General features: G+C 39.6%; 1 protein-coding gene across 1 annotated transcript; it reads right to left on the reverse strand.

The window, feature by feature from the left end:
- Positions 1-2,161: 2,161 nt before the first annotated feature.
- LOC101890352 (WD repeat-containing protein on Y chromosome) lies at positions 2,162-15,093 on the reverse strand. The gene is made up of 10 exons (XM_020039518.2): positions 14,344-15,093; positions 13,942-14,270; positions 13,686-13,880; positions 8,800-8,975; positions 8,190-8,726; positions 7,589-8,136; positions 7,330-7,528; positions 3,009-3,209; positions 2,771-2,945; positions 2,162-2,697 (listed from the first exon to the last, which is right to left on the reverse strand). Exons 1-10 carry the CDS (start codon positions 15,023-15,025, stop codon positions 2,212-2,214), a joined length of 3,528 nt encoding a protein of 1,175 aa, XP_019895077.1. The 5' UTR covers positions 15,026-15,093; the 3' UTR covers positions 2,162-2,211.
- Between the last annotated feature and the right edge of the window lie 131 nt (positions 15,094-15,224).

Genomic DNA, 15,224 nt, shown 5'->3' on the forward strand with positions numbered 1-15,224 from the left:
ATACAGTCTAATAGAAAACTTATTTTCCAATTTTAGGATTTCGACTCCATTGGTTCTCCCAAAATACAAATTGTACCAAATTTAGTACCATTAAGTACACATAGGTACAAATTTCCAAATCTACCTACATACCTCAGTCCTACAATGTAATAGTAATCTTAAAATTAAATTTCAGGATTCCTGCACTACCTTTCTCCATATTCCAATTCTACACTCCGCCACTAATGTTAATTTCATTTTAGGATTCCAGCTCCATCCGTTCCTCCCAATTCAAATTGTACCAAATTTAGTACTGAGGTACCTACATACCTTAGTCCTACAATGCCATAGTAATCTTAGTTCCAAATTTCAGATTTCCGGTTCTATCGATTCACCCAAATCGAAATTGTACTAAATTTAGTAACATTTAGTTATCTTCGTGTACATAAGTATACATTTCGATAACTTCCTCCATATCCCAATCCTACACTCCGTCAGTAATGTTAATTAAAAATTTAAATTTATTTATAAGGATACCAGCTCCATACGTTTCTCCAAATTCAAATTGTACTAAATTCACTACCATTTAGTACACATACATAAGAACAAAATTCCAAAACTACATACATTGCTCAGACCTAGAATGCAATAGTAGTCATATTTCTAAATTTCAGATTTCCAGCTCTATCGGTTCACCCAAATCGAAATTGTACCAAATTTAGTACCATTTAGTTTTCTTCGTGTACATAGGTACAAATTCCAAAAACTTTCTCCATATTCCAATTCTACACTCCGCCACTAATGTTAATTTCATTTTAGGATTCCAGCTCCATCCGTTCCTCCCAATTCAAATTGTACTAAATTTAGTACCGTTTAGTACTTTTCTTATACATGAGTACACACTTCCAAAACTACCTACCTACATCGACTCTACTCCTCTACAACCTTGATTCGCATTCCAAATTTCAAGTTTTTAGCTCTAACCGAAATGGTACCAAATGTAGTACATTTTAGTACTTTTCGTACTTTCGAATTTCCGAAAAACCATTGGTACATCCAGCATACACTTCATCACTGACCCTCATTCCAAATTTAAGAATTCTAGCTCTTCTACTTATTCAAATACAAAGGGTACCAAATTTAGTACCATTTAGTACACATAAGTAGGAATTTCCAAAACTACCTACACTCCTCATTCCTAGAAAGCATAGTAATCTTATTACCAAATTTCAGATTTCCAGCTTTATAGGTTCACCCAAATCGAAATTGTACCAAATTTGGTACCATTTAGTTCTAGTCGTGCACACAAGTACAAATTCCGGAAACTTCCTCCATATGCCTTCCTCCATAATCCTTCACTCCGGCTCCAGTTTCATCCGTTCCTCCCAATTCCAATTGTACAAAATTTAGTACCGTTTAGTACATTTCGTACACACTTCCAAAACTACCTCCCTTGATTCCCATTTCAAGTTTTTAGCTCTTACTGTTCACATGATACGAAATGGTGCCAAATGTAGTACATTTTTGTACTTTTCGTACAATTCTAGTACGAATTTCCAAAAACCCTTTGATCATATATCATACACTCAAATGGTGACATTTATTCCAAATTTAAGAGTTCTAGCTCTACTGCTCCCTCAAATCTTCTTCCTGCCTCAAAATTCCGATTTCTTGCCAATATTTAAAAATGCAAATGCCGATTCTTTCAATTTTTTTCTGAAGAATTAACGATTTTTCTTTAAATGTAGTTGGCAGCCCTGTCCACGACCATTCATCAAATTTCCCGACTATCTACAAACCGTTCATCTTCGAATGGGGATCATAGACCCACTTGCGTTGTAGACGTTCCCTGATCATCAACTGAACGGCTCTTCTTGGTTTTAGTGGGTCCTTATGAAGACCCTGGCTACAGCTGAGATAGCCTCATCTGACGGGAAAACCACGTACCAACCAAGAGATCACCAATGGCCTGGGATCTCCAAAACCGAATGTTGATGTTAAGGTGATTGAACAAAATCGATAGAAAGTTCAGTTTCTTCATCGGGTCTTGAGAAGATTCAGACAGGGCACAGGAATAATGCTGTGCATACATTTAAGAATTTGTTCTGAAATCGATGAAAATTGGAAATGCGAAAACATAACTAATTCGTTATCTTCTTCTTCTGATTCGAAAATAGAAAAGTTCCAAAAAACCAACAACAAATATATTTACAAAACAACATAAATTCCATTTCATTCCACTCCCCTTTCCTCGTTCGGTCCAAAGGCCACAGTTGGTTTAACCCCGACTGAATGCCGTCTTGACTTCAATGGATCTACATCTCGTAGACTATCACGCCGATCTGTCGCGCCTCCTTGAAGATCTCTATCTCCTCGCGATTTGGGTTCATAGAACTCCATATAATTTTCGGTGGCTACCCGCCTAATCGAAGGTGGTGTTGATGGCCTGGTCAACTCATTGGCCTCATGAATTTTCAGATGAGTAAAGACGGGAATATAAGACGCAGTTATATCCAAATCTATGCGCTGCTCTACTGCACTGCGACCAGGCAATTGGAAATGTTTACCCAGAATTGGGGCACGCAACGATTTGCCATACATTCGGGAAATGTTATCCTTTTCCTCGTCCTCTTCATCATCATCTTTTGTATCCGATGGAGTTTTTTCTTCCTTTGCCAATGACATTGGGAAAGTATCCAATTGTTGACCGGTAATGACCTGGGGAGGTAAGGATGGATTTATAATTTAACCTTTAAAATTTTGGGGTGTCTTGAAAAAAATGATTCCCTACTTTCATGGTTGTTGAGCTGGCCACCTTTTTTATGTCCGGTGGCATGCGAAACTTCTCATATTTCTCCTCAACTGACTCGAAGGGGGATATTTTCATCCAGGGCAATGGTGAACCCAAGGTGCCCAAATAACGTCCACCCAGTGACCATAAACGACAGGAGCAATCGTGGCTACCTCTGGAATTTCAGATATTCTTTAATCTCCTCTTCATCAGCGGAAATATTCTTGCAGATACTTACGTTATTAAAATTTTCGTCTGATTTATATAGGCAATCGAATTGATGGCCTTCAAATGCCCCTTGTAGGAGCTAACCAGCATTGGCTCCGTCTGATGACGTACTGCTCTCTTGGATCTCGTTAGAAATCTGTCATTTCGCAAAAATATGAACTGTAACCGCAACAATGGCATGTTAACTTTCACTTTATCCTTTTCCGGTATCCTAAGAGGGGGGGGGGGGGGGGGGGGGGGGAGATATGAAACAAGTAAAAAAGCAGCTTTGTTCGGCATGGTCGAACTTTTAATATCCTTCACCTTTTGGAAGGAAGAAAAAAAATGTCCAAAAAACACGTTTATATGTAAGGTAGGCTACAGCATCCATTACAAACTTCGAATATGAAATTCGAAACAATTCGGGTGAATAAAGTCGCTAAAATCATGAAAATACCGAATATCGGGAGGTACCGTTATATGAGGGCTATAAGAAGACATGGACCCGCATACGAAATTTTTAGGCGCGGGCTGTAGTACCCGTTACCAACTTCGAATTAAGTCGCCAAAATCATCAAAATACCGAATATCGGGAGGTACCGGGCATTCGAAATTTTTAGGCACAGGCTGTAATACCCATTACCAACATCGAATACGAAATGTGAAACAATTCGGGTAAATAATGTAGCTTAAATCATAAAAATACCGAATATCGGGAGGTACCGTTATATGGAAGCTATACGAAGGCATGGACCTGCATACGAAATTTTTAGGCACAGGCTGTAGTACCCATTACCAGCTTCAAATACGAAATTTGAAACAATTCGGGTGAAATAAGTCGCCTAAATCATCAAAATACCGAATATCGAGAGGTAGCGTTGTATGGGGACTATTCGAAGATGTGGGCCTTCATACGAAATTTTTAGGCACAGGCTGTAGTACCCATTATAAGCTTCGAATACAAAATTTGAAACAATTCGGGTGAATTAAGTCGCCTAAATCATCCAAATACCGAATATCGGGAGGTACGCAAAAATTTAGCCTTCTATCTCGATTCGTTCGAAAGATAGCGTGATTACAACAGACAGACGGGCACACAGATAGACACACACACATAGACACAAAGGCAACTGAGCATCGCCAAATCCTCTTAAAATTTTACGCTAATCCAGATTATATATATACTTTGTAGGGTCTATTCTGAATATTTCGAAAAGTTGCAAACGGACTGACAAAGCTTATATACCCTCCATACTATGTATGATGGAGGGTATAGAAACGTACAAACATAAGTCAACAGGTTTGATAGCTTGTAGAGAACTCCAGCAGAAGGATTGCTACCGTCCTCCCACAAAATAATGACAATTCATAAAGATGTCATTAATTGTGCCAGTCATGTTTCTGTTCGGTAGACATGTAAACAATTTAGCTCCCCCACACACCTTCTCCATCGAAACACACAAATTGTATTCCTAATAACCTTGTTTCTACCAGAGCAAATTATGACAAAATACACTGTACTACAATGTATTTTCGATGTGGGTCTGGGATGAAAAATCCAATACTTCTAAACAGTTCCGCACCCCATATTGAAAGACCTATATAAAGATAAAATCCAGCTAAAAATTTCCTATAAAATTGTAGTATGGGCACCGTGCCATATGCTATATTTGTAGCATAGTGTTCTTTTTTAATAACTTGTAAAGGTCTCATAATAATTATGGTAAAAAATGGCAAAACTGGTCATGGTTCTCCTTTGTTCTAAGTTTTAAAGACCTTAAGGGTGAAAATACATAAAGCACATTTTTGGCTGGCTTAAGGCATTGGCTGGCTTCTTCGGAAGGAGCCTAGGGCCAAAATCGAACTAAGTCAACCTAAAGCTCCTTTATTCCTCTACGAAGAAGCCAGTCGATGACTTAAGCCAGCCAAATAAGCACTTTATGTATTCCCATCTTTATAACAAATATTTCAATTTTTACCTTAATGCCAAAAATTGAATGTATCGGCATATATTCTAATCTAAAACTGGGTTTCTTAAAGAACTTGAAAGCAGGCTATTATTTAAAGCTCCACTGCTTCTCGGTGGCCCTGTTCCTTTGGGACACCATATTTTTATTTTTATAATAAACTCTTATTCCGCATATCAAATTTATGGACTTCATAGACAACCCTCGTAACGAAACTATTGAGAAAGAATGTTGTCTGATGGAATTTTCAAAGTTTGTCAAAGTTTTCCCACCCCCAATTCCAACAGTAGTCAGTCAGTCATAACTGTCATGCAAACATAATTTTAATAAGTTTTTGCGGAATTTCATATTAGTTCGTTTTGTCATTTTTTTTTCTTTATACTTCGTGACAGGATATTCCACCCACCAACAAAACTAATACTGATAAATTGTTGGGGATATTACTCGGTCATACACACAGTAGAAGACAAATATTCCGAAGAGCAGAAGGTCTTCTCATAGAAGAACAGAAGGTCTTCTTCGTAGAAAAGCAGTAGATCTTCTCATAGAAGAGCAGCAGGTCTTCTTCGTAGAAGACCAGAAGCCCTTCGTCTAGCAGACAAGAAGTTCTTCGTCCAGAAGGTCTTCTCATAGAAGACCAGAAGGTCTTCTCATAGAAGACCAAGAAGTCTTCTCTCAGAAGTCCAAGAGGTCTGCCCATAGAAGACCAGGAGGTCTGCTCATAAAAGATCTGGATGTCTGCCCATAGAAAACCATGAGGTCTTCTTCATAGAAGACCATGAGGTCTTCTTCATATAAGACCATGAGGTCTTCTTCATAGAAGACCATGAGGTCTTCTTCATAGAAGACCATGAGGTCTTCTTCATAGAAGACCATGAGGTCTTCTTCATAGAAGACCATGAGGTCTTCTTCATAGAAGACCATGAGGTCTTCTTCATAGAAGACCAAGGAGTCTTCTGCATAGAAGACCATGAGGTCTTCTTCATAGAAGACCAGTAGGTCTTCTTCATAGAGGACCATGAGGTCTTCTTCATTTAACACCAGGAGGTCTGCTCATAGAAGACCAGTAGATCTGCTCATAGAAGACCAGGAGATCTGCTCATAGAAGACCAGGAGGTCTGCTCATAGAAGACCAAGAAGTCTTCTCAAAGAAGACCAAGAGGTCTTTTCATAGAAGACCAAGAGGTCTTCTCTAATAGAAGACCAAGAGGGTCCATTTACGAACTTAACCTGCCTACTGGTAAAATACACATGTGCGCAAAAATTTAGCCTACTATCTCACTTCATGCAAAAGATAGCGTAATTACAACAGACAGACGGACAGACAGGCGCACAGATAGACACACACATAGGCAAACGAACATCGCCAAATCCTCTTAGAATTTTGCGATGATCCAGAATATATATACTTTGTAGGGTCTATTCTAAATATTTCGAGAAGTTACAAACGGAATGAAAAAGCTAATATACCCTCAATAGAATGGTGGAGGGTATAGAAACGTACAAACATAAGTCAACAGGTTTGATAGCTTGTGGAGAACTCCAGCAGAAGGATCCGAAGCTCTTCGTCTAGAGGACCAGAAGATCTTTGTCTAGAGGACCAGAAGGTCTTCGTCTAGAAGACCAGAAGGTCTGCTCATAGAAGACCTGGAGGTCAGCTCATAGAAGACCTGTAGCTCTGCTCATAGAAGATCTAGAGGTCTGCTCATAGAAGACGTGGAGGCTTTCTCACAAAAGACCAGAAAGTCTCCGTATAGAAGACCAGAAGGTTTTCGTGTAGAAGACCAGAAAGTCTTCGTATAGAAGACCTGAAAGTCTGCTTATAGAAGTCCTGGAGGTCTGCTTATAGAAGACGACGAGGTCTTCTCATAGAAGACGACAAGGTCTTCTCATAGAAGACGACGAGGTCTTCTCTTAGAAGACCTGGAAGTCTGCTCAGAGAAGACCTGGAGAGCTGCTCAGAGAAGACCTGGAGGTCTGCTCAGGGAAGACCTGGAGGTCTACTCAGAGAAGACCTGGAGGTCTGCTCAGGGAAGACCTGGAGGTCTGCTCAGGGAAGACCTGGAGGTCTGCTCAGAGAAGACCTGGAGGTCTGCTCAGAGAAGACCTGGAGATCTGCTCAGAGAAGACCTGGAGATCTGCTCAGAGAAGACCTGGAGGTCTGCTCAGAGGAGACCTGGAGGTCTGCTCAGAGGAGACCTGGAGGTCTGCTCAGAGAACATCCTTGAGGTCTGCTCAGAAAAGACCTGGAGGTCTGCTCATAGAAGACCTAAAGGTCTTTTTTAGAAGGTCTTCCATTTATTGAAGAACCCAGAGGGAATACGTATAAATGAACCGAAGATTTTACAATAGAAGACCAAGACGTCTTTGGATATAAAAACTCACCCGAAGTTCTCAATATACCAAATCTTGATGTATCCAAAAGCGGTGCCATTGAAAAGGTAGCGATTCTTGCGATCTGTGGCCATGGACAGCACACAATCACCGGTTTTATGAATGGCATTGAACTGATCCAAGTAGCCGCCGTGATGGTGGTGGGAATAGATTTGTATAACTCCCGTTTCCAGGGAAACAAAAACGCTGCCTAAATTTGGACAAGGATGAGAATTTTTCTCCACAATAAATTTGGAATAAGACTCCTCACCATGCTCCTTGGTCATGGGCCGGGTCTGTAGAAACAATACCGCCTGCACAGACATGGGCAAAGTTTCATTGCGTTCGCTTTGCTGTTCTAAATACACTGCCTCCCCTTCATCGGCCTCCCTTAAACGTCGACCCTTAAATCGCTCCCTCTTAGTTTGTTTCTTTTCCAGCTCCCGAATTCGATCGGATATTGATTTGCGAACATAACGTGATATACTAACATGATAGGATTGTCTTCGCCTCTCACTGGCACGACGTGTCTCCTCATCATCTTCGCCTTCGTCCTCATCCTCTTTGCGCCGATATTTTAATTCGATAAATTTTTCCGGAGTAGCAACATTGTAACGGCGATAGGGTTGACCAGTTTCCAATTTCCAAAATATCAATTCACCCGAATAGGTGGCCGTTATTACACCCTCCCCAAGCTTGACATCAGCACAGGTTATGTCGTCCGTATGGAACATGGGCCATTTTTTGGCATCACCATATTCACGACCCTCGACATCGTTGAATTCGGTGACCTGCATGTCCCAGCCCACGGCTAGGATTCTGTGTAGAGAATTAATAATATGATAATTCGGATGTCTCCCTCTTCACCTCACCTCTCCACCACCCATATGACTGCGGTGACCTCATGCTCCGCCTTTATGCTCATGTTCCTAATGCACACTGCATTATTATAGTTCCATATTTTCAGCGAGCCATCTCGCGCCCCAGTCAACAAAAATTGCTCCAGCGGATCAAAGCATGCCGCCGTAATTTCGATGTCAATGTTCTCCCCATACATCTGCTTAGTGTGGCAATTTTTCATTATAATCTTCCTTCGTCCCGTCCATGGATCCCAAACAATGATATAACTATCCAGGCCACATGTTACCACATTTCGAAAGAGGCGATTATATAACACAACCGAAACCGGGGCAGCATGGGTATTGCCATCGGTAAGATCAACTCTCACCCGTGGATTACATTTCACCCCTACAAGTTTCCTACCACCCACCAACAGCACTCGCATGTGAGTGTGATAATAATAGGCCAAATCTGTTTCCCCTGGCACCAGACGTACCAAATCGCCATAGGTCTGCAGTAGCACATGTTCCGTGAGATCCCAAACTTTGATGATTTTCTGATAGTCCACGCTAGGGGGGAAAGGGATTTCAAAAATCAATATGCTATTGACTCTCTGAGGACCCTTAAACTGCATGAGGTTACCTGTAAACTTTCTTCTCATCGGATTGCACAAAAACCATAACAATTCCGCCATTGTGTCCAGTCAAAATTCCCGAGGGTTCACTGGGTATATAGACATCCCAGATACGTACAAAAGTATCTGGCCCACCGGTCACCACAATATTGTTCTTCTCATCCACAAAGAATGTAGTGACGCCCTAACAGAGAGAAAGAGAGGGAATACAAAAATAAGGACAGAAACTTAAGAGAATTTTCTTCCCCTCTCTTCCCATCCAATATAAGAGACATTTTTAAGAACCACTGAAAGTTTCATTGATGTTCTGTATTTTAGAGATATCAGCCACCGCTATATCCGCTATAATCTAAAATCTAGGGTTCGGTAGAATCTATCCTTGTAGAAATATTTCAGCACGAATCCACAATTTCCTATAACTAAAATTAAGAAATATTTCCTAATTCTCTGGAAACTCTCTCCCAACTAAAAATTTCAACAGAGGTCCATATTTTTCCAAAAGCGCCATATTGGGGTACCGACCGATATTAGTGCTTTAAGAGGCCTCTTCACATTTTCCCACCGAAGAGGATGCAATTGGATATTTTTAAATAGTTATTGTTAGAAACAATTCCCCTCCAGATTTTGAAATACCCACCCAAATAACTACATCACCCAATTATAGGTATTTTAAGGATTCTGGCTACGTTTTCAAGCAAAATTGCAAGCACAAGGTATTTTGTGTTCGAAACAAGTAGAATCTAATTTGGCAGATCTGGACAAGCCGGATTCATCTTTAGAAGAGTTATAAAATGGTCTTCTGTAGGAAAATCAGAAAAGATATATTTTTCTATAGAAGACCCTAGAAAAGGTACTCTGATATGGAAACTATCAAGTCTTCGACTACAGAAGAGTTCAAATCATACTCTAAAGAAGAACTTTTATGAGATCTTGCAAAAAAACGGCTGAAATGAGATAGTCTATAACAAAGCACCAACGATGTTTTAAATACAGAAAGCCTCCGAAGTGCCCTCCGCTATAGACGACTTACAAAAAGGGCGGCAGACTTTAGAAGAGGACTTCTGTAAAAGACCTCCGATGAAGCCATCCATTTAAGTTTTTATAAAAGGTCCTCTTCTACGGAATGCCTTAGAAGAGGTCGTATTTTATGAAAGAAGGCAGAGGTCCTTTTCTATAGAAGAGCTCCAAATGAGGTCCTTTTGCCATAAAAGATCTCCAATGAGAGTCTTCCAGCTCTTTCTTTTATAGAAGAACTGCAATGAGCACAAATAGAAGAACCCCAATGAGGTCTTCCAGAAGAGCTTAAACGAGGCTTTCTTCAATAGAAAACTTCAACCGTGGTCTTTTTTAAAGAAGAACTCCAATGAGGTCCTTCTTCCATAGAAGAGCCCCAATGAGGTCCCTCTTCTACAAAAAAGCTCCAATAAAAATCCTCAATGAGGTCTTCCATAAAAGAGCTCCAATGAGGGTTTCTTCTATAGAAAGGCTCCAATGAGGTCTGTCTTCTATAGAAGTGCTCAATGAGGTCATCTTCGAAAGAAGACCTACCAAGAAGTCATCTTCTATAGAAGACCTCAAATGAGATCATCTTCAATAGAAGACCTCAAATGAGGTCATCTTCGATAGAAGACCTCAAATGAGGTCATCTTCAATTCGATAGAAGAAGTCTTCGATAGAAGACCTTATCTTCTCTAGAAGACCTCAACTGAGGTCATCTTCTATAGAAGACCTCAACTGAGGTCATCTTCTATAGAAGACCTCAACTGAGGTCATCTTCTATAGAAGACCTCAACTGAGGTCATCTTCTATAGAAGACCTCAACTGAGGTCATCTTCTATAGAAGACCTCAACTGAGGTCATCTTCTATAGAAGACCTCAACTGAGGTCATCTTCTATAGAAGACCTCAACTGAGGTCATCTTCTATAGAAGACCTCAACTGAGGTCATCTTCTATAGAAGACCTCAACTGAGGTCATCTTCTATAGAAGACCTCAACTGAGGTCATCTTCTATAGAAGACCTCAACTGAGGTCATCTTCTATAGAAGACCTCAACTGAGGTCATCTTCTATAGAAGACCTCAACTGAGGTCATCTTCTATAGAAGACCTCAACTGAGGTCATCTTCTATAGAAGACCTCAACTGAGGTCATCTTCTATAGAAGACCTCAACTGAGGTCATCTTCTATAGAAGACCTCAACTGAGGTCATCTTCTATAGAAGACCTCACATGAGGTCATCTTCTATAGAAGACCTCAAATGAGGTCATCTTCTATAGAAGACCTCAAATGAGGTGCTTCTTCTATGGAAGACCCCAAATGAGGTCATCTTCCCTAAAAAACCTCACATGAGGTCATCTTCTCTAGAAAACCTCGCATGAGGTCTTCTTTTATAGAAGACCTCAAATGAGGTCGTTTTCTTTAGAGGACCCCGAATGTGGTCTTCTTCTGTAGAAGACCCCAATGAGGTCTTCTTCTATAGAGGACCTAAAATGCGGTCTTCTTCTATAGAGGACCTCAAATGAGGTCTTCTTCTATAGAGGACCTCAAATGAGGTCTTCTTCTGTAAAGGACCTCAAATGAGGTCTTCTTCTGTAAAGGACCTCAAATGAGGTCATCTTCTATAGAAGACCTCAAATGAGGTCATCTTCTATAGAAGACCTCAAATGAGGTCATCTTCTATAGAAGACCTCAAATGAGGTCCTTCTTCTATAGAAGACCTCAAATGAGGTCCTTCTTCTATAGAAGACCTCAAATGAGGTCCTTCTTCTATAGAAGACCTCAAATGAGGTCCTTCTTCTATAGAAGACCTCAAATGAGGTCCTTCTTCTATAGAAGACCTCAAATGAGGTCCTTCTTCTATAGAAGACCTCAAATAAGGTCCTTCTTCTATAGAAGACCTCAAATGAGGTCATCTTCTATAGAAGACCTCAAATGAGGTCATCTTCAGTAGAAGAGCTTCAATGAGGTCCTTCTTCTTTAGAAGACCTCAAATGAGGTCCTTCTTCTATAGAAGACCTCAAATGAGGTCCTTCTTCTATAGAAGACCTCAAACAAAGTTTCTTCTTAGAAGACCTTAGAAGAGGTTCTCCTCAATAAAAGACTTCAGAAGAGGTTGTATTCGTTAGGAAGTCCTAAACTTTAAAAATTCTTCTCCTCTTGACGAGAACCTTTTAGTTTTTGTCATACCATTGTTGTATATCTAACAATCTACATCTCTCCATCCCAGATACCAACTGTAATCTTAAATTAGTAGCATTTAGTGCTTTTTGTACAATTATAGCACACATTTCCAAAACCACCTTCATATCTCAATTCTTGATACCAAAAGAGACCTCAATATTAAATTTCAGGATTTTAGCTCTATTCCATCATACAATACCAAATTTAACACTATTTAGTACATTTTCGTACAAATATATGCATTTCCAAACCACCTCCAAATCTCAATACCAGAGACCTCAATATAAAATTTTAGGATTCCAGCTCTATCTCTTCACCCAATACCCAATTTAGTACTACTTAGTACTTTTCGTACAATTATAGTACACATTTCCAAAACCACTTTCATATCTCAATACCAGATACCAACAGATACCTCAATATCGAATTTGATAATTCCAGCCACATTCCTTCACCCAATACCAAAATTAATACCATTTAGTACTTTTTAAAGTACACATTTCAAAAACCACGTCCAACCACAAACACCAACCATGACATCTATATCAAATTTCAGAATACCAGCTCTATCCCTTCACCTAGTACCCAATTTAGTACCATTTAGTACTTTTCATACATTTATTGCACACCCAAATTTAGTACCATTTTGTACTTTTCGAACAACTATCGTACACATTTCCAATACTACCTCCATGTCTTAAGCACAGACACCAACAGTGACATCTATATCAAATTTGATATTTCCAGCACTATCCCTTCACCCAACAACCAAACTTAGTACCATTTAGTACTTTTCGTACAAATATAAGACGCATTTCCGAAACTCACACCATATCTCAATTCCAGATACCATCAGTAATCTAAATATCAAATTTCAGAGTTTAATCTTTATCCCTTCACCCAATACCAAATATAGTACCATTAAGTACTTTTCGTACAATTATAGTACACATTTCTGAAACCAAGTCCATGTGTCCTGACTACACTTGAACAGCTACCCTAATGCCAAATTTCATATACCAAATTGTACCAAAAATAGTACCATTTAATACTTTTCGCGAACTTGTAGTACCCATTTCCAAAATCACCTCTTTATCACAAACCAACCACCAACAGGGACCCCAATACAAAATTTTAAAATTTCAGCTTCATCCATTGACCATTAATCGTATTGTTGCAAATTTAGTACCATTTAGTACAGTTCGCACACTTGGTACATATTTCCTAAACCACCTTTATATATCAAACTTACTTTCCAACCTTGATTCTCATTCTAAATTTCAAGTTTTTAGCTCTATCCGTTCAAATAATACCAAATGGTACCATTTTAGAAGTTTGGTACCATTTCAGAACTTTTTGTAACCTTAAAGTTTGAATTTCTAAAAACCCTTTGCTACATCTATTTTGCACGCCATCAGTGACTCTAAATTCAAATTTCAAAATTCTCCATTTGTCCAATACAAAGTATTTAATTTTAAGTACACTTTCGGACTTTTCGTATCCTTTCAGTACGAATTTCCGAAAACCCAATCTTATCACACGCCTACGCACCAGGACGGGTCCTCGTGCAAAATTTCAAGATTCTAGCCTCAGCCGTTTCGTCTGGACGTTGATTCTCAATCAGTTAATTATTTCTCTATTTTTTTTTTATTTGCGGGGAGATCCTGACCTTTTCGCAAAAAGGAAAATTAAAAAAGAGACGAATTCCAACCTACCAATGGTATACGAAAAATCGTTCTCTCCTCCCCATTGGCCACAATGAGGCCTGGACATCGTCCGCGATATTTTTTGGTATTGCGATATTCGGCAGCTGAGAATAAAGAATTCAAACGCATCGAATAGAAAGTCTGTTGGATAAGTTCGCTGTGGATGTTGGCATATTCATGGACAATGAACTGGGGAAGTTTTCCCTAAAAAACCAAAGAAATTTTAAAATCAAAATGCCCATCTGTTCCGCTCTTCTTTCCTCACCTTGAGTATATCCGACCAAAAGACTTCAACTAATGCCGCACCAGGTTTCGATTGAAATGGTCCTCTTAAATGGGGATTAAATTCTAAAATGCGAACATTGCCACCATAATCTCCTAGTATGAGGCGAGAATTGGTTCGCCCATTCGGATAGAAGCTGTAGGACATACAGCATACGGCAAAGGGCATGCTGCGCACTACAATCCGCAGAGTAAAGGTGGAGGCTATGGTTTCATGGAAACGTAATTCTCGCTCTGTGGAGGAGGTACAAACAATGCTGACATCTGAAAGGGCCTGCACTGCCAAAATCCAGGTGGACATTTTTAAGTGGACTGTTGAGGCAGAGGAGATTTTAAAAAGAAATGTTAAAGAATTTTGAGATTCCCAAAAAAATGTTCAACTTACTGCTCTCCGACATGCCACTGCGCAGTGGCTCCAAGTTTGGCGTCCAAAAACGTATCTGGCCCTCCTTACTTCCGGTTATCCAAACCCCGGTATTATCCGGTGTATCATTCACCGACAAACTGGCCAATTTACGTTTCAATTCTAGGGCCTCTTCATCCAGATCTTCATCATCATCACCACTGGCGTTACCCTCCGCTTCCTCAGACTTCTCCGGCTCCTCTGCCTCATTCAACAAATAATCCGAACACACTTTCATTAAACTTATACAACAAACAGTCGACTTATGTTCCGATTTCCTCACAATTGGTGGCGAAGATATGGGCAAGGTCAAAGCCTCCTTCTGCCCGGCCGGATCATCATCTTGAAAACCAAATATCAAATACGATACAAATTCATTCCAATCACATTTGAAATCACGATTTTGATTGATTTTCAAAAACAATCGCTGATATTCCAAGTCGTTAAAGGTGATATTGAGATTTTCCAATTCTTCACGCAATTCGTCATAGCTTAGCTTGTGTTTCACCACAAAACGTTCATGCAACTGTTCGATTTCATGCGCTTTCAACCATTCGTGTAAACGTTCAGGACGTTCTATTATCTCCTCGGAACATTGCGATGAAATCGATTGATATTCTATTAGAGGGCGATCCTGATCGCCTGAGAAATCAAATGTCTCCATGAAAGAGGGGTGAATGAATAAAAATAGATTTTTTTAAATTATTTGACGATTTCTCTATTTTGAAAATATATTTCAATTTATTTTCCAAAAAAGAAATGTGAGTTTTTTTTTTTTGAGATAGAGAACGAGTAGACAAACGAAGAATTGTTTTTTACCAGTCCCATTCCGTTCATTCCCATAAAACTCTTCTTTTTTTCTT

This window comes from Musca domestica, unplaced genomic scaffold (genome assembly GCF_030504385.1).
Source record: "Musca domestica strain aabys unplaced genomic scaffold, Musca_domestica.polishedcontigs.V.1.1 3, whole genome shotgun sequence".
NCBI classification, from domain to species: domain Eukaryota; kingdom Metazoa; phylum Arthropoda; class Insecta; order Diptera; family Muscidae; genus Musca; species Musca domestica.

Excerpts from the sequence above, each read along its gene's own strand:
- LOC101890352 (XM_020039518.2), bottom strand. The coding sequence starts at position 15,025 with ATGGAGACATTTGATTTCTCAGGCGATCAGGATCGCCCTCTAATAGAA. Across the intron at positions 14,271-14,343 it reads CAGTGGCATGTCGGAGAGCA|TCCACTTAAAAATGTCCACC; the intron begins GTAAGTTGAACA and ends CTGCCTCAACAG. Across the intron at positions 7,529-7,588 it reads GCCCATGACCAAGGAGCATG|GCAGCGTTTTTGTTTCCCTG; the intron begins GTGAGGAGTCTT and ends GTCCAAATTTAG.